Source organism: Anolis sagrei, chromosome 12 (genome assembly GCF_037176765.1).
Source record: "Anolis sagrei isolate rAnoSag1 chromosome 12, rAnoSag1.mat, whole genome shotgun sequence".
Classification (NCBI taxonomy): domain Eukaryota; kingdom Metazoa; phylum Chordata; class Lepidosauria; order Squamata; family Dactyloidae; genus Anolis; species Anolis sagrei.
The window spans coordinates 22,055,296-22,080,109 of NC_090032.1; the positions used below are offsets into that span (position 1 = coordinate 22,055,296).

Here is a 24,814-nt window from a genome sequence, read left to right on the forward strand (position 1 = left end):
GTGTAATTGGAGCGGGCCCTTTAAGAGCGGGGTCACGTGACGGGCATCTGGCAGGAGGGCGTGACGTCGACTCTCGGCCAGCCAATAGGAGCCTCCCAAGAACCACTGGCCCCGCCTCCGACTGAAAGGGGCGGAGCGATAGGAGGAGGAAGGCCTTGGGAAGAGAGCAGGCCCGTCTAGGAATTGAATTGATTTGGAGGTAAATATAATAATAATAATAATAATTAATAATAATAATAATCTCAGTCTTATTTTTGCTTATTTAGAGGTAAATATAATAATAATAATAATTTATTTCCTTTAAATATATATTTTTATATATAAAATATATTTCCTTTTGTATCATATCTATCTGTCTATATATATATAGAGAGAGAGAGAGAGTAAATTTATATAGATATAGATATACTATGCATATATACTATATATATATATATATACATATGTATACCTATACTATGCATAGTATATATATATATATATATAGATTAGATATAGATTGGATAGATATATATGATATACTATATATGTAGTGCATATATATATGATGTATATATATATATAGAGAGAGAATATATCTTATTTCTCTCACACTGAGGGCTCTCTCAGAGTGAGGTGTTACTAAGCACAATATTATCTCTTCCTTAGGAGGCTTCTCTTTGTAGTAAAACAATATGGTTGCACTATTTACAACAACAACGTTTCCATAATTTATTTATTTATGTATTGACTTTGCTTCTCTACGGCTGTATCTCAAGCCCGAAGGCGACTCACGGCGGTTCACAAACAGTAAAAACAGTAGAAACAGCAGTGGTTCCATACAACATACAACAATTGACTTAACACATTATCCATACATTACCAATAAGCAATTACAGTGCACAATTATTACGAAAAACAACCCAATCTTCTCCTCACCCAAGCGTAGTCCAGGTTCGTCGTCCCTTGTTCCATTCCTATGTTCCATTACCAGAATGCACTAAATTACTCAAACGCCTGCACAAACATCCAGGTCTTCACCTTTTTGCGGAATACCATTAGAGATGGTGCCAGTCTAATGTCCGTAGGAAGGGCGTTCCACAGCCGAGGAGCCACCACCGAGAAGGCCCTATCTCTCGTCCCCGCCAGCCGAGCTTGAGAAGCAGGCGGGATCGAGAGCAGGGTCTCCCCGGAAGATCTCAAAGTCCTGGTGGGTTCATAGGCAGAGATGCGGTCAGATAGGTAGCTTGGGCCGGAATCGTTTAGGGCTTTAAAGGCCAACGCCAGCACTTTGAATTCAGCCCGGTAGCAGATCGGCAGCCAGTGGAGTTGGCGCAACAGAGGGGTTGTATGCTCCCTGCACTCCACTCCTGTTAAAATCATGGCTGCCGAGCGTTGGACTAGTTGGAGCTTCCGAGCCGTCTTCAAAGGCAACCCCACGTAGAGAGCGTTGCAGTAGTCAAGGCGGGATGTGACCAGAGCGTGTACCACCGTGGCCAAGTCAGACTTCCCGAGGTACGGGCGCAGCTGGCGCACGAGCCTAAGCTGTGCAAATGCTCCCCTGGTCACCGCTGAAACCTGGGGATCCAGGCTCAACGATGAATCCAGGATCACACCCAAGCTGCGAACCTATATGTGTAGTGCATATATATATGATGTATATACAGGGTTAGTCAAAATGCATAGGCCAATAAGCCATTCAATTGAATGGCTTATTGGCCTATACATTTTGACTAACCCTGTATATAGAGAGAGAGAATATATCTTATTTCTCTCACACTGAGGGCTCTCTCAGAGTGAGGTGTTACTAAGCACAATATTATCTCTTCCTTAGGAGGCTTCTCTTTGTAGTAAAACAATATGGTTGCACTATTTACAACAACAACGTTTCCATAACACAAATAAAGTTCAACATGTGTAAAAATTTCCAGATCCTTCCTGGCTGTGAGACAGGAGAACAATGATGGCAGCCTGAGGTTAATGCTAAGTAAACAAAAGCAGAGGGGAAGATTTCCCCTTATCTTACAGAAACTTTTGTCAAACAATTCTTTACTCTAGTGGGCCATCTTCCGATGCTATTTATTATTTTATTTATTTATTTACTTTATTTGTATACCGCTGTTCTCAGCCCTTAGGCGACTCACAGCGGTTAACAACAGTAGCAGCAAAAATTCAATGCAACAACAACAAGATATTTAAAAACAATTAACACAATAACAGACTAATCAATTAATGACAATAACAACTCACTGCCGTCTCATAACTGAAAACATGAACCAAGCTCGTCATCCGTAGTTCCGTATTCCTATATTCATTGCACTGCCTATTCAAACGCCTGTTCAAATAACCAGGTTTTCACCTTTCTCCGAGATACCATTAACGATGGAGCCGATCTAATGTCCATGGGAAGGGCGTTCCACAGCTGAGGGGCCACCACCGAGAAGGCCCTGTCTCTCGTCCCTGCCAACCGAGCCTGTGTTGCAGGCGGGATCGAGAGCAGGACCTCCCCGGAAGATCTCAAAGTCCTGGTGGGTTCATAGGCAGAGATGCGATCGGATAGGTAACTTGGGCCAGAACCGTTTAAGGCTTTAAAGGCCAACGCCAGCACTTTGAATTCAGCCCAGTAGCAAATTGGCAGCCAGTGGAGTTGGCGCAACAGGGGGGTTGTATGCTCCCTGCGCGCCGCTTCTGTTAGTAATTTACCCACAAGCATCAAGACAGCACTTTCTCATCACTTTATTTTTCCAGATCACCAGACTGGGCCACAGCAACACCTGGCAGGGGACGGCTAGTATATAAGACCCTTCTCACTGCCCGTTGCCTCAGCCCCATTCTTAACTAGGAGTCGTTTGTAACTCGGGGAGTGCCTGTATTCTGCTCCTGTTCACCTTTTGCTCGTTCTGTGTTCTTTCAGGTCGGGGTTTCTCCCTCTGCAAGCATCCGCCATGACGGAGCGGGAGGAGCGCCGCTTTGCGGAGATTCCCCGGGAGTCGGTGCGCCTGATGGCGGAAAGTGCCGGCGTGGAGCTGAGCGACGAAGTGGCCGCCCTCCTGGCCGAGGACGTCTGCTACCGCCTGCGCGAGGCCACCCAGGTGAGGCGGGCCAGTCTGCTAGACTCATTGTCTCAGGGCGAGCTATGAAAATCAAGCCAAACATTGCAGAGTCTTTGTCCAGGAGTCAGCAGAGATTTACTTCACAGCCTCTGCCTCTGTTTTTCATCTAAAGCTCACACTGGAGATTTTAATCTTTACACGTTGTTTTATATACAACTATATATACCTTTATTTATTTATTGGCAGTATTTATATTCCACCCTTCTCACCCCTCAAGGGACTCGGGGCGGATTACAATGCACATATGCATGGCAAGCATTCAATGTCAGTTAGACATACAATATATATAGACAGATGCAGAGGATTGGGGGAAGCTGGACCATGGATGATGGGATTTGCAGTATCTTCATCCACATCCAGAGACTATTGCGACCCCCACAAATCACGGACCCAGACCAAAATTGGGGCACAGACTACCTACCCCGCCCCCCCCCCCCCCCAATGACCCACTTTACATCCCGGATGGCTTAGGGGGAGGGATGGACCGCAGATGATGGGATTTTTAGTACCTTCATCCACATCCAGAGACTACTGTGACCCCCACAAATGATGGACCTGGACCAAACTCGGAGCACAGACCCCCCCCCCCCCCATGACCCACTTTACATCCTGGATTGCTTAGGGGGAGGATGGCCCACAGATGATGGGATTCGCAGGACCTTCATCCACATCCAGAGACTACTGCGACCCCCACAAATGACAGACCAAACTCGGGACACAGCCCCCCCCCAATGACCCACTTTACATCCTGGATAGCTTAGGTGGGATGGACCACAGATGATGGGATTTGCAGTACCTGCATCCAGCGACTATTGCGACCCCCACAAATGATGGATCTGGACCAAACTCGGGGCACAGACCCCCCCCCCCCCCATGACCCACTTTACATCCTGGATTGCTTAGGAGGGAATTGACCACAGATGATGGGATTTGCAGTACCTACATCCAGAGATTACTGTGACCCCCATAAATGACGGACCCGTGCCAAACTCAGGACACAGACCCCCCATGACCCACTTTACATCCTGGATAACTTAGCAGGGGATGGACCACAGATGATGGGATTCGCTGTACCTTTGCCCACATTCAGAGACTACTACGACCCCCACTAATGATGGACCCGGACCAAACTCTGGGCACAGACCCCCCATGACCCACTTTACATCCTGGATAGCTTAAGGGGGGGATGGACCACAGATGATGGGATCGCTGTACCTTCATCCACATCCAGAGACTATTGTGACCCCCACAAATGACAGACTTGGACCAAACTTGGGACACAGCCCCCCCCCCCCCCCCAATGACCCACTTTACATCCTGGATAGCTTAAGGGGAGGATGGACCACAGATGATGGGATTTGCAGTACCTTCATCCACATCCAGAGACTACTGCGACCCCCACAGATGATGGACCTGGACCAAACTCAGGACACAGACCCCCCCCCCCCCATGACCCACTTTACATCCTGGATAGCTTAGGGGGGATGGACCACGGGATTCGCAGGACCCTCATCCACATCCAGAGACTTCTGCAACCCTCACAAATGATGGATCTGGACCAAACTTGGGGCACAGACCCCCCCATGACCCACTTTACATCCTGGATAGCTTGGGGGGGGGGTGGACCACAGATGATGGGATTTGCTGTAGCTTCATCCACATCTAGAGACTACTGCGACCCCCACAAATGACAGACCCGGACCAAACTCGGAGCAAAGCCCCCCCCCCCCCCATGACCCACTTTACATCCTGGATTACTTAGCAGGGGATGGACCACAGATGATGGGATTTGCAGTACCTTCCTCCACATCCAGAGACTACTGCAACCCCCACAAATGACGGACCTGGACCAAACTTGGGACACAGACCCCCCATGACCCACTTTACATCCTGGATAGCTTAGGGGGGGGATGGACCACAGATGATGGTATTCGCTGCACCTTCATCTACATCTAGAGACTACTGCGACCCCCACCAATGAGGGACCTGGACCAAACTCGGGGTACAGCCCCCCCCCCCCCCCCCATGACCCACTTTACATCCTGGATAGCTTATGGTGAGGATGGATCACAGATGATGGGATCGCTGTACCTTCATCCACATCCAGAGACTTGCGACCCCCACAAATGACGGACCTGGACCAAACTCGGGGCACAGACCCCCCCCCCCCCCCATATGACCCACTTTACATCCTGGTGGTTATTGTCTTACTGGCTTAGCATAAGTTGCTCGTACATTGTGTTATGGGTCCAGAGATCTGGGTTTGAACCCTAGTGCCTTGGAGTGAAGCCAGCCTCCTTCTCCTTGTCTCCCTCTGGTTTCCAGAACAGCTCCCAGTTCATGAAGCACACCAAGCGGCGCAAGCTGACGGCGGAGGACTTCAACCGCGCTCTGCGCTGGAGCAACGTGGAGGTGAGTTTTGGGGAGTTGCGGGGAAAGGGACTTCCTTCTCTTCCGAACGACACCCCTGCAAGGTGGGCTTCCGGGTCCCACTTTTGTCTCTCCCACACAGTCCGTCTGCGGCTATGGCTCCCAGGACCCGCTCCCCTTCCGGACCCTCAAGGAAGGGGAGCTCTACTTCCAGGAGGACCGCGAGGTCAACTTGGTGGAGCTGGCCCTGGCCACCAACATCCCCAAGGGGTGCGCCGAGACGGCCGTGAGAGGTGAGGGTCGCGGGGGGCGACGTTTGGGGGAAGGGTGCCCCTTTTGGGAAGGGGGACGGGGCTTTCTTGGTAGTGGCTCAGTAATGATGATAATAATAATATAGTCACAGCATGTGAGAAAATGAAAGACGGGGCCTTCTTGGTGGTCGATAAGGCAGAAGACCTAACTGTGGCGCAGCTAGTTGGGAGTCAGTTGCATTAAAATCACTACCCGGGTCGGAGTGAGCTCCCGACCATTCATAGTCTAGCTTGCTGTCGACCTATGCAACCCGAAAGACAGTTGCGTCTCCCAAGTGGGAAATTTAGGTACCGCTTTATGTGGAGAGGCTAATGTAACTAATTTATGATGCCATAAAAATCTCCAGCAGCGTGCAAAAGAATGAGGAAGTGCTCCATCGGTGTCACAAGTGGACGGTGAAGCGGCAGCTCCCCCAGTGGCCGGAATTCGAGCATACCCTCATGAAGCTGGAATGTTAAATAGCCTCTGTGTGTCTATATACAGCATGTTGTGTGTCTATGCCGCACATTATTATTATTATTACTACTACTACTATTATTTGAAACACAACAAGATAAATCCATTGCAGACACTCTGCTGGCTGTTGTATTGGATTACTACTACTACTACTACTACTACTACTATTTGAAACACAACAAGATGAATGCATTGTGGACACTCTGCTGGCTGTTTTATTTGATTATTATTATTATTATTATTACTATTATTATTTGAAACACAACAAGATGAATCCATTGCAGACATTCTGCTGGCTGTTGTATTGGATTACTACTACTACTACTACTATTTGAAACACAACAAGATGAATGCATTGCAGACACTCTGCTGGCTGTTGTACTGGATTATAATAATAATAATAATAATAATTATTATTATTATTATTATTAAACTACCACCAGGTCTCTTGGAAGTAGGAAAATGGGTTTATACATCTCTGGAATAGTGTCCAGGACTCTTGTCTGCTGGAGCTAGGTGTGAATGTTTCACCTGACCACCTTGATGAGCATTTGATGCCTTGGCAGTGCCTGGGGGAATCTTTTGTTGAGAGGTGATTAGATGTGCCTGGTTTTTTCCTCTCTGTTGTTTTGCTGTTGTAATTTTAGAGCTTTTAAATATTGGTAGCCAGTTTTTCATGGTTTCCATCAAATGCTAATCAAGGTGGTCAGTTGAAACATTCACACCTAGCTCCAGCAGACAAGAGTCCTTTGTCCCAGCCTGGTCATTCCACAGATATATCAACCCCTTTTCCTACTTCCAACAGACCTCGCTACCTCTGAGGATGCTTGCCAGAGATGCAGGCGAAACGTCAGGAGAAAATGCCTCTAGAACATGGCCATATAGCCCGGAAAAAAACCTACAACAACCCACTAAAGTCACAATAATTGATCAATTATTGTAGTAGTAGTAGTAGTAGTAGTAGTAGTAATTGAACCCCCCCCCCTTTTTTTCCTAGTTCATGTCTCCTATCTCGACGGGAAAGGTAACCTGGAGCCTCAAGGGTCTGGTAAGGTCACTTCATATTATTATTATTATTATTATTATTATTATTATTTTACTTTTAAATTTTAATTTATCTTAATTATTTTTATATTATTGTTGTTGTTAAGTGTTGTTTCACACTGATTCTCCAAGCAGGGCCTGCGGGATTTAGAGGATTCATTATCCTATTCCCACCACCCCTTCTTGAGTCTTATCGACTTGGCCAACGTGGTCCATGCCTTAGCTACATCCCATTTAGACTACTGTAATGGGCTCTACTTGGGGCTGCCCTTGAAACGAGCCCGGAAACTCCCAACTAGTTCAGAGATTTGTCGCCAGGTTATTGACAGGTGTACAACGGCTGCCAATATGTTTCTGGGCCCGATTCAAGGTGCTGGTTTTGACCTTTAAAGCCCTAAAGAGTTCAGGGCGGAATATAAGTACTGTAAATAAATAAGTAAATACATTTGTATTGTATTATGTTGTGAACCGCTTTGGGTCCCATTACAGAGAAATAAAGATATAAATAAAGAATTATTATTATTATTATTATTATTATTATTATTTGAAACACAACAAGCTGAATCCACAGCAGACACTCTGCTGGCTATATTATTATTATTATTATTATTATTATTATTATTACTATTATTTTATTATTATTATTTGAAACACAACAGGATGAGTCCATAGCATTATTATTATTATTATTATTATTATTATTATTATTATTATTAGAAACACAACAAGATGAGTCCACAGCAGACACTCTGCTGGATCTATTATTATTGTTGTTGTTGTTGTTATTTGAAACACAACAGGATGAGTCCACAGCAGACACTCTGCAGGCTGTATTATTATTGTTGTTGTTGTTGTTGTTATTTGAAACACAACAGGATGAGTCCACAGCAGACACTCTGCAGGCTGTATTATTATTGTTGTTGTTGTTGTTGTTATTTGAAACACAACAGGATGAGTCCACAGCAGACACTCTGCAGGCTGTATTATTATTGTTGTTGTTGTTGTTATTTGAAACACAACAGGATGAGTCCACAGCAGACACTCTGCAGGCTGTATTATTATTGTTGTTGTTGTTGTTGTTATTTGAAACACAACAGGATGAGTCCACAGCAGACACTCTGCAGGCTGTATTATTATTGTTGTTGTTGTTGTTGTTATTTGAAACACAACAGGATGAGTCCACAGCAGACACTCTGCAGGCTGTATTATTATTATTATTATTATTATTATTATTATTATTATTATTATTATTTGAAACACAACAAGATGAGTCCACAGCAGACACTCTGCAGGCTGTTGTTTTGGATCACACCAGTTCCCAAGTGTCTAGGACTGTGTGATGTAATTATTATTATTATTATTTGAAACACAACAAGATGAGTCCACAGCAGACACTCGGACACTTCTAGGACTGTGAGATGTAGCCATGAATAATGCATGCAGATCTCAGTAGGATGGCCTTCTGCAGCTGGCAGGTGGTGATTTTGTCAGCACCGATTGTGTTTAAGTGCAGGCCAAGGTCTTGAGGCACTGCACCCAGTGTGCCAATCACCACTGGGACCCCCCTTGACAGGATTGTGCCAGAGTCTTTGCAGTTCGATATTTAAATCCCCATATTGTGTCAGGTTTTCCAATTTTTATTATTATTAATAATAATATAGTTATCATTATATTATATTAATATAATTAATTATATATATTATTATATGATATATTATAATATATATATATATATATATATAGAGAGAGAGAGAGAGAGAGAGAGAGAGAGTATTTATATGCTGCCTTTCTTACCCCTGGGGGGACTCAAAGCGTTTTACACCTAAATAATGGCAAAATTAAATGCCTTACATTGGGCTCCGACACAATGCCAATACAAATAATTCCAATAGTAAAACCACAATGAAACATAAATCATAATTAAAACAATACATCAATAAGCATTAAAACAGTTGTTCTCAACCTTTCTAACACCGGGACTCCTAAATATGGTTCCTCATGACGTGGTGACCCCCAACCATAAAATTATTTTCGTCGCTCCTTTATAACTGTAATTGTGCTACCGTTGCAAATCATAATGTAAATATCTGATATGATATTCTTACAAATTCAACATAATTAAAGCATCATGATTAATCAGAAAAAAATATGGATTTGCAGTACTTTCAACCGATTCAGCGCTGACTTCCACAGACTACTGAGACCGCCACACAGAACTCCTAGATGGCGAGAACATGAGGCAGGCGAGGCGGGATTTGCATGAGGCCAGGACTCGCGTGGAGGACCCCTTGCTTGCCCCACGCCCTCACAGATAGCAAGAACACGAGGCAGGCGAGGTGGGCTTTGCATGAGGCCAGGCCTTGCGTGGAGCACCCCTCGCCTGCCCCGCGCCCTCGCTGATGGTGAAAACACGAGGCAGGTGACGCGGGCTTTGCATGAGGCCAGGCCTCGTGTGGAGCACCCCTCGCCTGCCCCACACCCTCGCTGATGGCGAGAACACGAGGCAGGTGAGGCGGGCTTTGCATGAGGCCAGGCCTCGCGCGGAGGACCCCTCGCCTGCCCCGCGCCCTCGCTGATGGTGAAAACACGAGGCAGGTGAGTCGGGCTTTGCGTGAGGCCAGGCCTCGCACGAAGGAGCCCGCACCCTTGGGGCAGGACCAACGGAGGCAGCCTCGCGACCCCTCCAAAATGGCCAGGTGACCCCCCTGGGGGTCGCGACCCCCAGGTTGAGAACCACTGCATTAAAACAATAAAATAGTCTAATCAGTTGAATCGCCATTCCATTATTAATATTATTATAGTTGTTGTTATTATTATTTTTGGGAGAAAGGTAGGATCTCAATAAAGGCTGTGTTTTCCTCCCCAGTTCCGAGTGCGGTTTCCGCCTTGACGGACGACCTGTTGAAGTATTACCAGCATGTCACTCGCGCTGTCCTGGGAGATGACCCGCAGCTGATGAAGGTGGGTCTAGGGGCCAAAAGAGGGGCCCTACATGACCTTTATATCAGACCCCATAAGGATTTGCGATCAATATTGGCCCCTGTTTCCTCCTGTTCTCAGGTCGCCCTTCAGGACTTGCAGACCAACCCGAAAATTGCGGCCCTCCTGCCTTACTTTGTGTATGTTGTGAGCGGGGTGAGTCTTGGAGTCTGCATCCACACCCCATTATGCACCTACTATTCTCACTATCAAACCTGGTAAACAGCCCGGCCCAGATGGTAAAGTGTCTCCACTGGAAAAGGCACTCTTTGTCCAACTTTTGGTGGATGATGGGGAATGTAATCCCTCCATTGAAAGTATAGGGTGAGTCGAGGGTGGAGGGCCCAGATCCAGTACCTTTCCTCCCCTCTTCGGGGTCTCCATTACTCGTCTTAATATCCCACAATCAAACCTGGTGAAGTGCCCGGTCCAGATGGTGCTGAATGTATTAATAATAATAATAATAATAGTGCTATATAAGATTCCTCTCACCAGCCTCACTTGTGACAGTGGTGGGGTTGAGAGCAGGGCCTCCCCAGATGATCTCAGACTCCGAGGTGGGACGTAGAGGGAGATACGTTCGGACAGATACGCTGGACCGGAACCGTACAGGGTTTTGTAGGTCAAAACCAGCACCTTGAATTGTGCTCGGAACTGGATCGGCAGCCAGTGGAGCTGGCACAGCAGAGGGGTGGTATGCTCCCTGTATGTCGCTCCGGTGAGCAGTCTGGCTGCTGTTCGCTGGACTAGTTGAAGTTTCCGAACAGTCTTCAAGGGCAACCCCACATAGAGCGCGTTGCAGTAGTCTATTCGGGATGTAACAAGAGCGTGGACCACCGTGGCCAGATCAGACTTCCCAACTCAGGAACTGCCTGTATGTATGTGTGTGTATATAAATTATATTTTATTACTAGCTTGGGGACCCGGCGCTGCCCGGGTTATTAGAGAAAGGAATTGTATATCAAGGTTGGTCTTTATCCGTTATTTATATGCCTTGCAGTGGTCTCAGGAAGTTAGTGAAGGTACTGTGAGTCCCATCATCTGTGGTCCATCGTCCTCCAAACTGCACCAGGATGGAGAGAGGGTCATGGGGGCGCTGTGTGCTAAGTTTGGTCTTGATCAGTCATTGGATGAGGGTCACAGCAGTCTCAGAAAGTGAGTTAAGGTACTGCAAGTCCATCATCCATAGTCTCCCTCAAACATCACCAGAATGTTGAGTTGGCCAAGGGGGCTCTCTGTGCCAAGTTTGGTCTTTATTGGTATTTGGATGAATGTCACTGTGGTTTCAGGAAGTGAGTGAAGGTACTGCAAGTCCCATCATCCTTTGTCCGTCCTCCTCCAAACAGCACCAGGATGTAGTCTCTCATGGGGGCTCTGTGTGCCAAGTTTGGTCTTGATTGGTCATTAGATGAGGGTTGCAGCAGTCTTGGGAAGTTAGTTGAGGTACTTGAAATCCCATCATCCATAGTCTGTTCTCCCCCAAACCTCACCAGAATGTTGAGTTGGCCATGGGGGTTCTGTGTGCCAAGTTTGGTCTTCATCAGTCATTGGATGAGGGTCTCAGTAGTTTCACTAAGTGAGTGAAGGAACTGCAAGTCCCATCGTCCATGGTGCATCATCCTCCAAACCACACCAGGATGTAGAGTGCATCATGGAGACCCGGTGTGCCAAGTTTGGTCCTTATCGGAAATTGGATGATGGTTGCAGTGGTCTCAGGAATTGAGCGAAGATACTGCAAGTCCCATAATCCATGCTCGATCCACAGTCAAACCACACCATGGCGTAAAGTGGGTCATGAGAGGTCTATGTGCCAAGTTTGGTGTTGTTCAGTCATTGTTGAGGGTCACAGCAGTCTCAGAAAGCGAGTAGAGGTACTTCAAGTCCCATTATCCATGGTATGACCTACTCCAAACCACAGTAGGATGTAGAGTGGGTCATGGGGGCTCTGTGTGCCAAGTTTGGTTTTGTTCGGACATTAGATGAGGGTTGCAGCAGTCTTGGGAAGAGAGTGGAGGTACTTGAAGTCCTATCATCCATGGTCTGTCCTCCTCGAAAGTACACCAGGATGTAGAGTGGGTCATGGGGACTCTGTGTGCCAAGTTTGGTCTTGATCAGTCATGGGCAAGGGTCTCAGTGGTCTCAAGAAGTGAGTGAAGTGACTGCAAGTTCCATCATCCATTGTCAAATTCTTCCAAACCCCACCAGGATGTAGAGTGGGTTATGCAGGCTTTCTGTGTAAATTGTGGTCCTGATCCATCATTGTTGGCAGTTATAATGGTTTTAGGAAGGGAGTGCAGGTATTGCAAGTCCCATCGTCCATGGTGCATCCTCCTCCAAGCCGCACCAGGATGTAGAGTGGGTCATGGAGACTCAGTGTGCCAAGTTTGGTCTTTATCGGTAATTGGATGAGGGTTGCAGTGGTCTGAAGAATTGAGCAAAGGTACTGCAAGTCCCATAATCCATGGTCCATCCCTGGCCAAACCACACCAGGACGTAAAGTGGGTCATGAGAGGTCTATGTGCCAAGTTTGGTCCTGATCAGTCATTGGATGAGGTTAACAGCGGTCTCAGAGTGTGAGTGATGGTACTGCAAGTCCCATCATCCATGGTTCATCCTCCTCCAAACTGCAGTAGGATGTCGAGTGGGTCATGGGGGCTCTGTGTGCCAAGTGTGGTCTGTATTGGTAATGTTCTGACTCCGCCCCCTCTGGCCTTTTCCTTTCCTCTCTTGGTCATCTCGGAATCTTGGAATTGAGGCTGGCCAATCAGAGACCATATGCAAATTTCCTTCTCATGTCCCCGTTTCTGCCATGAACTCTTTTCTCCACCAGGGGCTCCTCTTGAAGCTGGCCAATCAGAGACCATATGCAAATAGCACCACTGCGGCAGCCAATCAGAACGCTGGCACATACTCCTCCCGCCACACTTTTGTCCTCCGCATACAAGTTTTGACTTTTATTATATACATAGATATTGTATTACATTATAATATTGTCAATATTATATGTATATATAATACAATATATTATATTATATTGTATTATATTATAATATTATCTATATTATATGTATATATAATACAATATATATTATATTATATTATGTTATATTATATTATATTATATTATATTATATTATAGGCACAGTGCAGGAGACAAGATTAGTAGTATTATTATACTATTATATGTTATTATAATAATATAATAATACTAATAAGATTCCTCTCGTTTCCTGTTGTCTGAGCACTGTTCTTAACTAAGAGTTGTTTGTAAGTTGGATTTTGTAATGTGTGTGTATATATGTGTGTGTGTGTGTATAAATATAATATAATATAATATAATATAACTTTGGAACTGCCTGTATGTGTGTGTGTGTGTATGCACTATAATAATAATAGTAATAATATATAAGATTCTTCTCACTTCATTTGTAATTTGGGGACTACTTGTGTACGCTTGTGTTTGTGTGTGTGTGTATATATATATATATATATATGTATACAAACACTAATAGTATATAAGGCAATATGTAAAAGATATTAATATATGAGATTCCCCTCACTTCCTGTTGTCTCAACCCCGTTCTTAACTATGAGTCAGATGTTTGTAACTAGGGGATGGCCTGGCATGGCCGTAATGCCTTCCTCCCCGCTTCCCGGCAGGTGAAGTCTGTGAGCCACGACCTGGAGCAGCTGAGCCGCCTGCTGCACGTGGCCCGGAGCCTGATCCAGAACCCCTACCTGTACCTGGGCTCCTACGTCAAGAGCCTCATCGCCAGCGTCATGTACTGCGTCCTGGAGCCCCTGGCCGCCTCCATCAACCCCCTCAACGACCACTGGACCCTCCGGGACTACGCCGCCATGCTCCTCGGACACATCTTCCGGTCGGTGGCCCCCTTTTTGGTCCCCTGCCTCCTCCCCATTTGGCCCTCTTTCCATCATCCCGCTCTCTCATAATCCATTCATTCACTCGTTCATGCTCACACTCGTTCATTCAGTTCATCATCACATATACCTGTAACATTCACTCGTACTCCATTAATTCACTCGTTCATACTCATACTCACACTCCTTCATTCAGTTAATCACATATACTTGTAACATTCACTCGTAATCCATTCATTCACTCGTTCATACTCATACTCACACTCCTTCATTCAGTTCATCACATATACTTGTAGCGTTCACTCATAATCCATTCATTCACTCATTCATACTCACACTCCTTCATTCAGTTCTTCATCACATATACCTGTAACATTCACTCATAATCCATTCATTCACTGGTTCATACTCACACTCCTTCATTCAGTTAATCACATATACCTGTAACATTCACTCGTACTCCATTAATTCACTCGTTCATACTCATACTCACACTCCTTCATTCAGTTAATCACATATACTTGTAACATTCACTCGTAATCCATTCATTCACTCGTACTCCATTCATTCACTCGTTCATGCTCACACTCTTTCATTCAGTTCGTCATCACTTATCCTCGTAACACTCACTCATAATCCATTTATTCACTCGTTCATACTCATACTCACACTCCTTCATTCTTGTAGCATTCACTCATAATCCATTCGTTCACTCGTTTATATTCACTCCTCCTTCATTCAGTCCATCATCATAAATGCTCGTAACATTCACTCCTACTCCATTAATTCACTCGTTCATACTCATACTCACACTCCTTCTTCATTCATTTAATCACATATACTTGTAGCATTCACTCATAATCCATTCATTCACTCGTTCATACTCACACTCCTTCTTCATTCAGTACATCATCAGATATACTCGTAACATTCACTCGTAATCCATTCATTCACTCGTTCATGCTCACACTCTTTCATTCAGTTCGTCATCACTTATCCTCGTAACACTCACTCGTAATCCATTTATTAACTCGTTCATACTCATACTCACACTCCTTCATTCTTGTAGCATTCACTTGTAATCCATTCATTCACTCATTTATACTCACACTCTTTCTTCATTCAGTACATCATCACATATACTCGTAACATTCACTCGTAATCCATTCATTCACTCGTTCATGCTCACACTCTTTCATTCAGTTCGTCATCACTTATCCTCGTAACATTCACTCGTAATCCATTTATTAACTCGTTCATACTCATACTCACACTCCTTCATTCTTGTAGCATTCACTCATAATCCATTCATTCACTCGTTCATACTCACACTCCTTCTTCATTCAGTTAATCACATATACTCGTAACATTCACTCGTAATCCATTCATTCACTCGTACTCCATTCATTCACTCGTTCATGCTCACACTCTTTCATTCAGTTTGTCATCACTTATCCTCATAACATTCACTCGTACTCCATTTATTCACTCGTTCATACTCATACTCACACTCCTTCATTCTTGTAGCATTCACTCACAATTCATTCATTCACTCATTTATACTCACACTCCTTCATTCAGTCCATCATCATATATACTCGTAACATTCACTCGTAATCCATTTATTCACTCATTCATACTCACACTCCTTCTTCATTCAGTTCGTCATCACTTAACCTCGTAACATTCACTTGTAATCCATTCATTCCCTCGTTCATACTCATACTCACACTCCTTCTTCATTCATTTAATCACATAGACTCATAACATTCACTCATAATCAATTCATTCACTTGTTTATACTCACACTCCTTCATTCAGTCCATCATCATAGATACTCGTAACATTCACTCGTACTCCATTCATTCACTCGTTCATACTCATATTCACACTCCTTCTTCATTCAGTACATCATCACATAGACTCGTAACATTCACTCGTAATCCATTCATTCACTCGTTCATACTCATACTCACACTCCTTCATTCAATTAATCACATATACGTAACATTCACTCATAATCCATTCATTCACTCGTTTATACTCACACTCCTTCTTCATTCAGTACATCATCACATATACTCACAACATTCACTCGTACTCCATTCATTCACTCGTTCATACTCACCATACTTCTTCATTGAGTTCTTCATCACATTCACTCGTAATCCATTCATTCACTCGTTCATACTCATACTCACACTCCTCACTCCGAAGGGGACTCAGAGCGGCTTGCAAGATATATATACATACAATTATATTATTAGCATAGTACAATGGCAGTATTATATATTACTACATTGTACTATACCATTATATTGTAATAGTAATAATATTACATGTAATATAAAAATATTGTTATAATATCTTATTATTATTAGTATTATATTGTATTGCATTATAATATTATAATACAACAATACAATTCTTTGAGGGTTCTGCCTCACTGGTAGTCTTGATATGGAAGTCCTTTCTTTCTCATTGGCAGGACCCACGGCGACCTGGTGGGTGGCCTCTTCCCGCAGATCCTGCTCTCGCTGCAGAAGGTGCTGGCCGACCCAGTCCGGCCGCTCTGCTCCCATTACGGGGCTGTGGTGGGGCTCCACGCCTTGGGATGGAAGGTGAGGCCCTCTTCCCTTCTGGCCAGATGGTTCGTCCCTTGGGCGGACCCAGAAGGTTGACCGTTGACCGTTGGCTTTCCCATTTCTCTTCCACTCAGGCTGTGGAACGGGTCCTCTATCCGCATTTGTCCACCTACTGGTCGAACCTCCAGGCTGTGCTGGACGACTACTCCGTCTCCAACGCTCAGGTCAAGGCCGACGGGCACAAGGTGTACGGGGCCATCCTGGTGAGTCCTTCATAATGGAGGAACCTTCTTCAGTAGATCAGGGACACCACCTTAGAAGGTTTGGGACTCTGCTTCAAACAGGAGGCGGAGCTTAGAAGCAGCCTGGAGGGAAATGTGGAATTGCTTACCTTTAAACCAGAAAAGCTCAGGAAATAGGCCCAGGTTTTTGGGGGTTTTTTGGCATCCATTTTGTGTAATGGTGCCTGGAGGCAGCCATCTTAGGTTAGTTATTTCCTAGTGGAGGCGGAGCTTAGAAGCAGCCTGGAGGGAAATGTGGAATTGCCTACCTTTAGACCAGAAAAGCTCAGGAAATAGGCCCAGGTGTTTTTTTTTTGCATCCATTTTGTGTAATGGTGCCTGGAGGCAGCCATCTTAGGTTAGTTATTTCCTAGTGGAGGCGGAGCTTAGAAGCAGCCTGGAGAGAAATGTGGAATTGCTTACCTTTAGACCAGAAAAGCTCAGGAAATAGGCCCAGGTTTTTGTTTTTTTGTTTTTTTGGTATCCATTTTGTGTAATGGTGCTTGAAGGCAGCCATCTTAGGTTAGATATTTCCTAGTGGAGGCGGAGCTTAGAAGCAGCCTGGAGGGAAATGTGGAATTGCTTACCTTTAGACCAGAAAAGCTCAGGAAATAGGCCCAGTTTTTTTTTGCATCCATTTTGTGTAATGGTACCTGGAGACAGCCATCTTAGGTTAGTTATTTCCTAGTGGAGGCGGAGCTTATAAGCAGCCTGGAGGGAAATGTGGAATTGCTTACCTTTAGACCAGAAAAGTTCAGAAAACAGGCCCAGTTTTTTTTTGCATCCATTTTGTGTAATGGTACCTGGAGGCAGCCATCTTAGGTTAGTCATTTCCTAGTGGAGGCGGAGCTTAGAAGCAGCCTGGAGGGAAATGTGGAATTGCCTACCTTTAGACCAGAAAAGCTCAGGAAATAGGCCCAGGTTTGTTTTGGCAACCATTTTGTGTAATGGTGCCTGGAGGCACCCATCTTAGATTAGTTATTTCCTAGTGGAGGCGGAGCTTAGAAGCAGCCTGGAGGGAAATGTGGAGAACCCTTGTGATTGGCTGGGAGAAAGTGGGCAGGTTCTGGTGATTGAAGGAGGAAGGCAAATGTTTGTAACTCAAGGACTGCCAAAGGTGGCTGGAGAGTAATGCTAACACTTCCCACGGTGCTGTTCCTGCAGGTGGCGGTGGAGCGCCTGCTCAAGATGAAGGCCCAGTCCCTTCCGGCCCCGGCGGAGGGTGTCCGTGCCCCAGAGGGCTGCCCGTGGCTCAGCCCCCTCCAGGACCCCCAAGTCGAGCTCGGCTTCGGCATCGCCAGCCACCTCCTCCAATCCGGTGCCGGCACCATCCCGGCCAACCCGCCGGACGTCCCGTTGGACGAAATCTATAAGGAGCTGTACTGCTTCTTTGGGGACAGCTTGGCCACCCGCTTTGGGACGGGCTCCGGGCCGTGCCCACCGGACCGACCGACCAGCGGTGTCCCAAAGCCATTGGACACTAAGAAAGAACTCCCGGCCTTCGAGATGACGGCTGCGCGGAAGATGCCCCAGCTGACTGCCAACATCAGCCCCCGCGAGGAGGAGGAGGCGGTCTCGAGCGGGCGGTCAACGCTGCACCGATCCGCCAGCTTGGCCCGCGTCCGAAGTGGCGGCGGCGGCGGAGTCAGCGCGGCCCGGCACCCAGGGGTGCGCGAGGTCTTCCAGAAGTGCCGCTTCAGCCCGAGTGCCGCCCCGCCGCGGTTCAGCTTTGTCATCGCCGGGCGGCAAGTGGAGCGGCGGTGCCAAGGACGGCTCTTCCAGACCCGCTTTGTCCAGCACCATGGGCCCAGCCCCGTCTCCCGCTACGCCCAGAAGCTGCCCATGATCGGCCGCACCGCCAAGACCGCCGCCAAGAAAGGGGCCCACTCAGAGTACTCACTCTACCTGCCCCTCTGAAGGATGACTGGCGTGTACGGGCGGCTCCCTACCATCACTCCCGCTATGCCCAGAAGCTGCCCATGATCGGCCACACCGCCAAGACCGCCGCCAAGAAGGGGGCCCACTCAGAGTACTCCCTCTACCTGCCCCTCTGAAGGATGACTGGCGTGTACGGGCAGCTCCCTACCATGACTCCCGCTATGCCCAGAAGCTGCCCATGATCGGCCGCACCGCCAAGACCGCCGCCAAGAAGGGGGCCCACTCAAGAGTACTCCCTCTACCTGCCCCTCTGAAGGATGACTGGTGTGTACGGGCGGCTCCCTACCATCACTCCCGCTATGCCCAGAAGCTGCCGATGATCGGCCGCACCACCAAGACCGCCACCAAGAAGGGGGCCCACTCAGAGTACTCCCTCTACCTGCCCCTCTGAAGGATGACTGGCGTGTACGGGCGGCTCCCTACCATCACTCCCGCTATGCCCAGAAGCTGCCCATGATCGGCCGCACCACCAAGACCGCCGCCAAGAAGGGGGCCCACTCCGAGTACTCCCTCTACCTGCCCCTCTGAAGGATGACTGGCGTGTACGGGCGGCTCCCTACCATCACTCCCGCTACGCCCAGAAGCTGCCCATGATTGGCCGCACCGCCAAGACTGCCGCCAAGAAGGGGGCCCATTCTGAGTACTCCCTCTACCTGCCCCTCTGAAAAACGACCGGCGTGTACGGACGGCTCCCTAACATCACTTGACCCTTTCGATGTCAGGATCCTGTTGATGCACAATGCCCCAATATTTCTGGCCATCTGTCGGGGGGGGGGGGGAGGGGGATCACCGGGAATTTTCTTGAGCCCCTATTTGGGCGCCAAAAGTGTTGAAGCCCAGTGACCCAATATTTCTAACGGAAACAGGAGGTCTTAAAGGGAAACACTGAGAATTTTCCCGAGTTCCTGTTCGGGCGCAATATGTTGAGGGCCAGCACCCCATATCTCTATTCCGGGGGTGTCCAAACTTTTTGCAAAGGTGGCCAGATTTGGGTAAGATGAAAATGTGTAGGGGCGGACCCATTGAGCCTGACGTTATTCTTCAAACCATTTGCATTTAATGCAACTGTTTTATGAAATTTTGTAAACGGCGTACTTTTCAATTTTTTTCACACAGAAAACAAATAAATCTAAACAATTTTTTTACAAAAAAATCTCTCTCTCTTTCCTATTTGAAGACCACATAAAATGAAGAAAAAGTCTGTATGGAAGATGAAACATGTCTAAGTCCATGTGAAACATTACATATTATTTGCTATTTAAATGTTCACTTTAATGTCTAAATTCAGTTATCTTATTCCGAAGTACAAAACACAGAGGGCCGTATCAATCCACGCATTGCTCGTTCTTTCGTTTTTCAACTAACCATCAAAAATTAATCGAAAATACGCTATTTGAATTTGAATCAGGTATCTAAAACGAAAAAGGCCGTGTTGGTCAGTATTTCAATTTTAGACTCGGATCCAAAGTACGAAATGGAAAAATGGGCTGCCGGACCGAATTTGCTTTAACATTCAATTTGTCGGGTTGACGAGAATTCGGTTTGATTGTCAATTGAAAAACACAACAAAAAAAATCTTTTTTCTTTTTCTTTTTTTTATTTTTTAACTTTAAAAACTTTTATTCCAATTCTTCTTCCTTTTTAATTTTATTTTCTCTCTCAATGTTTTAATCTATTTCCTGTTTTTTCCTCTTTTCCAAACTTTCCTATTTGAAAATTGTTCTCACTCTTTCAATGTTCTATTTCCTTTTTTCAAGGTTTATTAAATAAAAAAATAATTTAACCAAAAAAAGAAAGAAAATAACAAATTTCTTTTTTTCTCTTTTTTTCCTTTTTTTAACTAAAAAAATTAACTTTTACTACTATTTTTCTTCTTTTTATTTTCTTTTATCTCTCAATTTTTTATCTATTTTCTTCCTCTTTTCCAAACTTTCCTATTTGAAAATTGTTCTCACTCTTTCGATGTTCTATTTTCCTTTTTCAAGGTTTATTACAATAAAAAAATATTTAACAAAAAAAAGAAAAATGAAAGAACAAATTTCTTTTTTCTTTTTTCTTTTTTAAACTTTTTTTAAAAAACCTTTATTACAATTTTTCTTCCTTTTTATTTTCTTTTATCTCTCAATTTTTCAAATCTATTTCCTGGTTTTTCCTCTTTTCCAAACTTTCCTATTTGAAAATTGTTCTCACGCTTTCGATGTTCTATCTTCTTTTTTCAATGTTTATTCCATAAAAAAATAATTTAACCAAAAAAAGAAAGAAAATAACAAATTTCTTTTTTTCTTTTTTTCTCTTTTTTAACTTTAATTTTTTAAAAACTTTTATTACAATTTTTCTTCCTTTTTTATTTTCTTTTCTCTCTCAATTTTTAAAATCTATTTCCTGTTTTTTCTTCTTTTCCAAACTTTCCTATTTGAAAATTGTTCTCACTCTTTCAATGTTCTATTTTCTTTTTTCAAGGTTTATTATAAGGAAAAAAAATTAACAAAAAAGAAAAACAAAACAACAAACGATACACAGATAGAAAAACTGAGTGCATATTCCAAACTCTGGATTGGATCATCTTTAAGGCTTCCCGCCAGAATAAAACTATAGGGGAGAGTCTACTGAACAAGCCAGTACCTGCCACATATGTTGCTTAAGTCGCATTGAGCAACCGTCACTTGTGAAAATATGTAAATGTTGTTTGAGTGTATTCCCTGATGTATAAGCATCGTTTTCTTAATATGTGTTCTCTTCTGTTAAATGGGGAAAAGATAGAACAGCAAATATTTATTTTAATCAATGAACAAATTACATTGGAATAAATTGATTTTATTTCCTTATTGATTACTTATGTTTGGGGATTTCATAGGAAGGAAACGAAGTTGATTTCAAATAACAGCAACAGAATAAATTCTCCAAATAAGAGGCAGGCTCATACTTGTTAGCCCCACTACTACTGATTCAATATAGGTGGATCTCGCTACTCTAGAATTGGAGGGCGACCCAGAGGCCATCTAGTCCAACCCTCGGTAGCTCACAACCCTGTGATGCGCCCCAAGAAGGTTTGATTCCCATGCAATTCCATGTTTTTGCCTCAAAAGAATCAGAAGCTAGCAAAGTTGGCACAAAACGATTCCGGCAGAAATGGTGCGCTCCTAATATCTGGAGAGGCGGCACATGTCGCATTGGCAAGCCTTGGCCGTGAAGAGCTCCACTGTTTCGCGCAGGGTCTCCCCGCAGCGCAGCCGCATCTTGACCTGGAGGAGAAAGGAGAGCAAGACATTCAGTCTGAGAGAACCCTCAGTGTGAGAGAAGCTTCTCTGTGTGAGAGAACAACTCAGTGGAAGAATAGGTCTCAGTGGGATATGAACCAATTGGACTTCTCAGACTAGTTCGCTGAGAGGCTCACACAGGGAGGTTTCTCTCACACTGAGGGCTCTCTCAGACTGAGGTGTTACTAAATCAGGAGGGCTTTGATTGTACCTTCCTGCATGGCAGAATGGGGTGGGACTAGATTGCCCTTGGGGGTCCCTCTCAACTTGATTCTATAATAATAATTATAATCGATTATGATGATTATGGGGTCTTTGGAGTTTTTGAAGCAGAGGCTGGATGGCCATCTGTCGGGAGGGCTTTGATTGTACATGGCAGAATGGGGTGGGAGTAACTTATTTGCAGCAGCGTGACCCAGCACCAGTAGCCCAAAGAAATAAAAGAACAAAAACACACAGACCAATATTATCTCACACTGAGGGGTCTCTCAGACTGAGGTGTTACTAGGCACAATATTATCTCTTCCTCGGGAGGCTTCTCTTTGTAGTAAAACAATATGGTTGAACTATTTACAACAACAAGGTTTCCATAACACAAAGTTCAACCTTCACACTGGAGCTTCACACACAAGGCCACCTCATAATGAGGCCTACCTCACACTCTGAGGCCTTTCTCCCACAGTGAGGCCTACTCCCACTGAGACCTATTCTCCCACTGAGGCGTTCTCACACAGAGAGCTTCTCTCACACTGAGATGTTACTAAGCACAATATTATCTCTTCCTTAGGAGGCTTCTCTTTGTAGTAAAACAATCTAGTTGCACTATTTACGAGACCTATTCTCCCACTGAGGCGTTCTCTCTAACAGAGAGGCTTCTCTCACACTGAGAGATCTCTCAGACTCCTGGGGGGGTCGCGAGGGAGGTGTCAGGGGTCAGCAGAGACCTTCGAAAACACAGTATTTTCTGATGGTCATGGGGGTTCTGTGAGGGAAGTTAGCCCAATACTATCACTGGTGGAATTCAGAATTTTCTGATTGTAGGTGAACTATAAATCCCGGCCTTGGGAAAGTGGAGAACCACCTCCTTCGGGTCCCCCACCTTCTGCATCTTGGCGATGGTGCAGCACTGGGAGACGGAGGTGACGTTGCGCTGGAAGCCGCTGGCCAAGAGGACGGAGTACTTGGAAGGGAAGGCGCTGGACTCACAGTAGCCGACGCAAGCCTGGAGGGTTTGGCTGGCCCGGCAGGTCCCTTGGCGGTCACTCTTGAGGGTCACGTTGAAGGCTGTGGGAAAGAAGAGGTGGCCAGTTTCTACCTTCACACCTTCCTGAAGCAGACAAGAGTTCTTTCTCCCACCCGGGACATCCTTCCACAGGGATATAAACCCATTTCCCTAGTTTCCAACAGGTGTCACAACCTCTGAAGGTGCCTGCCATAGATGTGGGCGAAACGTCAGGAGAGAATGCTTCTGGGATACGACCAGACAGCCCTGAAAACTCACAGCAACCAAGTGTGAGGTTGTTATCTGCCTTGAGTCCCCAAGAGGAGAAAGGTGGGGTACAAATAAAGTTAATACTACTACTAATAATGAACTTATTGAAAGGATCTTTGAGTGAAATTTGCAAATGCTAAGCAAGTGACTTTGAATGAAATTAACAGCCAAAGAGAAATTTCCCCTTTCTCTATAGAAAAAGAGCAACACAGAAGAAAATGTTGTTAAGAAACAAGATGTGACATGTAGAGGTCGGAAGTTGTGTTGTGGTTAAGTTCAAAGGTTGTGGTTAAGCACAGAGTCTACAGGTACAAGAAGGTACTTTCTATCAAAATGTCACGGAGGGGGCTGGAAAGAGAGTACTTTCCATAACAAAAATGTTCTTGTTTACTTGAGGTTATATATCGGTGGTCAAAAGCCAAGGGGACGTGGCAGTCACTCGAAGGGTGGCATCTGCGTATGCTGCCAGGCTGTCCGTCTTCTTCATGAAGAAACTAAAATAAACCTTGATTGTTATCTTTTTTTGGGACTGTCTCCTTCCTTCCGTGCTCCCGTGATGTGGACCTAAGAAGACCCAATTTAGGGTCTGTAACAAACTTACAGTGGAGGTGGCAACCAAGCCCGTGACCCGTAGCCAACAGGAAGGGAAAGACGAAGGCCAGCATGTCCATCACGAATCCCTGAAAAAACGTACAATATTTTGATCCCAAATATTGGTATAAGAGCGGAACAGATGGAATTGAAAGAGAGACACGGAACTCAATGCAATTAATGTTAGCGCTAGCAGAAGGATCGCAGAAGCTCAGAATAATGGACTCTGGAGTCACCGGTAAAAAGCAGGTTTCAGCTTTACTTGAGCAGTTCAAAAATCCAACACACACCATCAGACGCAAAGAACACAAAGCGAAAGAGATAGACACAAAAAAAATACAAACTGCAGCTGGAAAGGAGTTATCTCTGACACTCCCTAATTCTGCACACAGCAAGGACTCAGGGTCACATTCTCACAGCTCTTTTGTGTAAACATACATCCTGGCCACACCAATCCGTTACAATCACTATTCTACTACATAAAATTACATGTAAACATACATCATACATGAAATACACACTGACAATTAATAAT

General features: G+C 45.1%; 2 protein-coding genes across 2 annotated transcripts in view; one reads left to right on the top strand and one right to left on the bottom strand.

Moving 5' to 3' along the window:
• Positions 1-52: 52 nt before the first annotated feature.
• On the top strand, positions 53-20,092 carry TAF6L (TATA-box binding protein associated factor 6 like). Its single transcript, XM_067472584.1, has 11 exons — positions 53-199; positions 2,894-3,071; positions 5,418-5,504; positions 5,605-5,755; positions 7,228-7,278; positions 10,141-10,235; positions 10,335-10,409; positions 13,914-14,134; positions 16,624-16,756; positions 16,855-16,983; positions 18,166-20,092. The coding sequence occupies exons 2-11, from the start codon at positions 2,925-2,927 to the stop codon at positions 18,916-18,918; spliced, it is 1,842 nt and encodes a 613-aa protein (XP_067328685.1). The 5' UTR covers positions 53-199; positions 2,894-2,924; the 3' UTR covers positions 18,919-20,092.
• A 1,987-nt stretch (positions 20,093-22,079) lies between these two features.
• GPHA2 (glycoprotein hormone subunit alpha 2) overlaps positions 22,080-24,814 on the bottom strand; it is a 3,580-nt gene continuing 845 nt past the window's right edge. The window contains exons 2-4 of the mRNA XM_060758481.2: positions 24,290-24,368; positions 23,296-23,480; positions 22,080-22,181 (exon numbers count right to left, since the gene is read on the bottom strand). Coding sequence (XP_060614464.2) covers positions 22,080-22,181; positions 23,296-23,480; positions 24,290-24,359 — 357 coding nt within the window. The 5' untranslated portion in view covers positions 24,360-24,368. The remainder of the gene's footprint in view (positions 22,182-23,295; positions 23,481-24,289; positions 24,369-24,814) is intronic.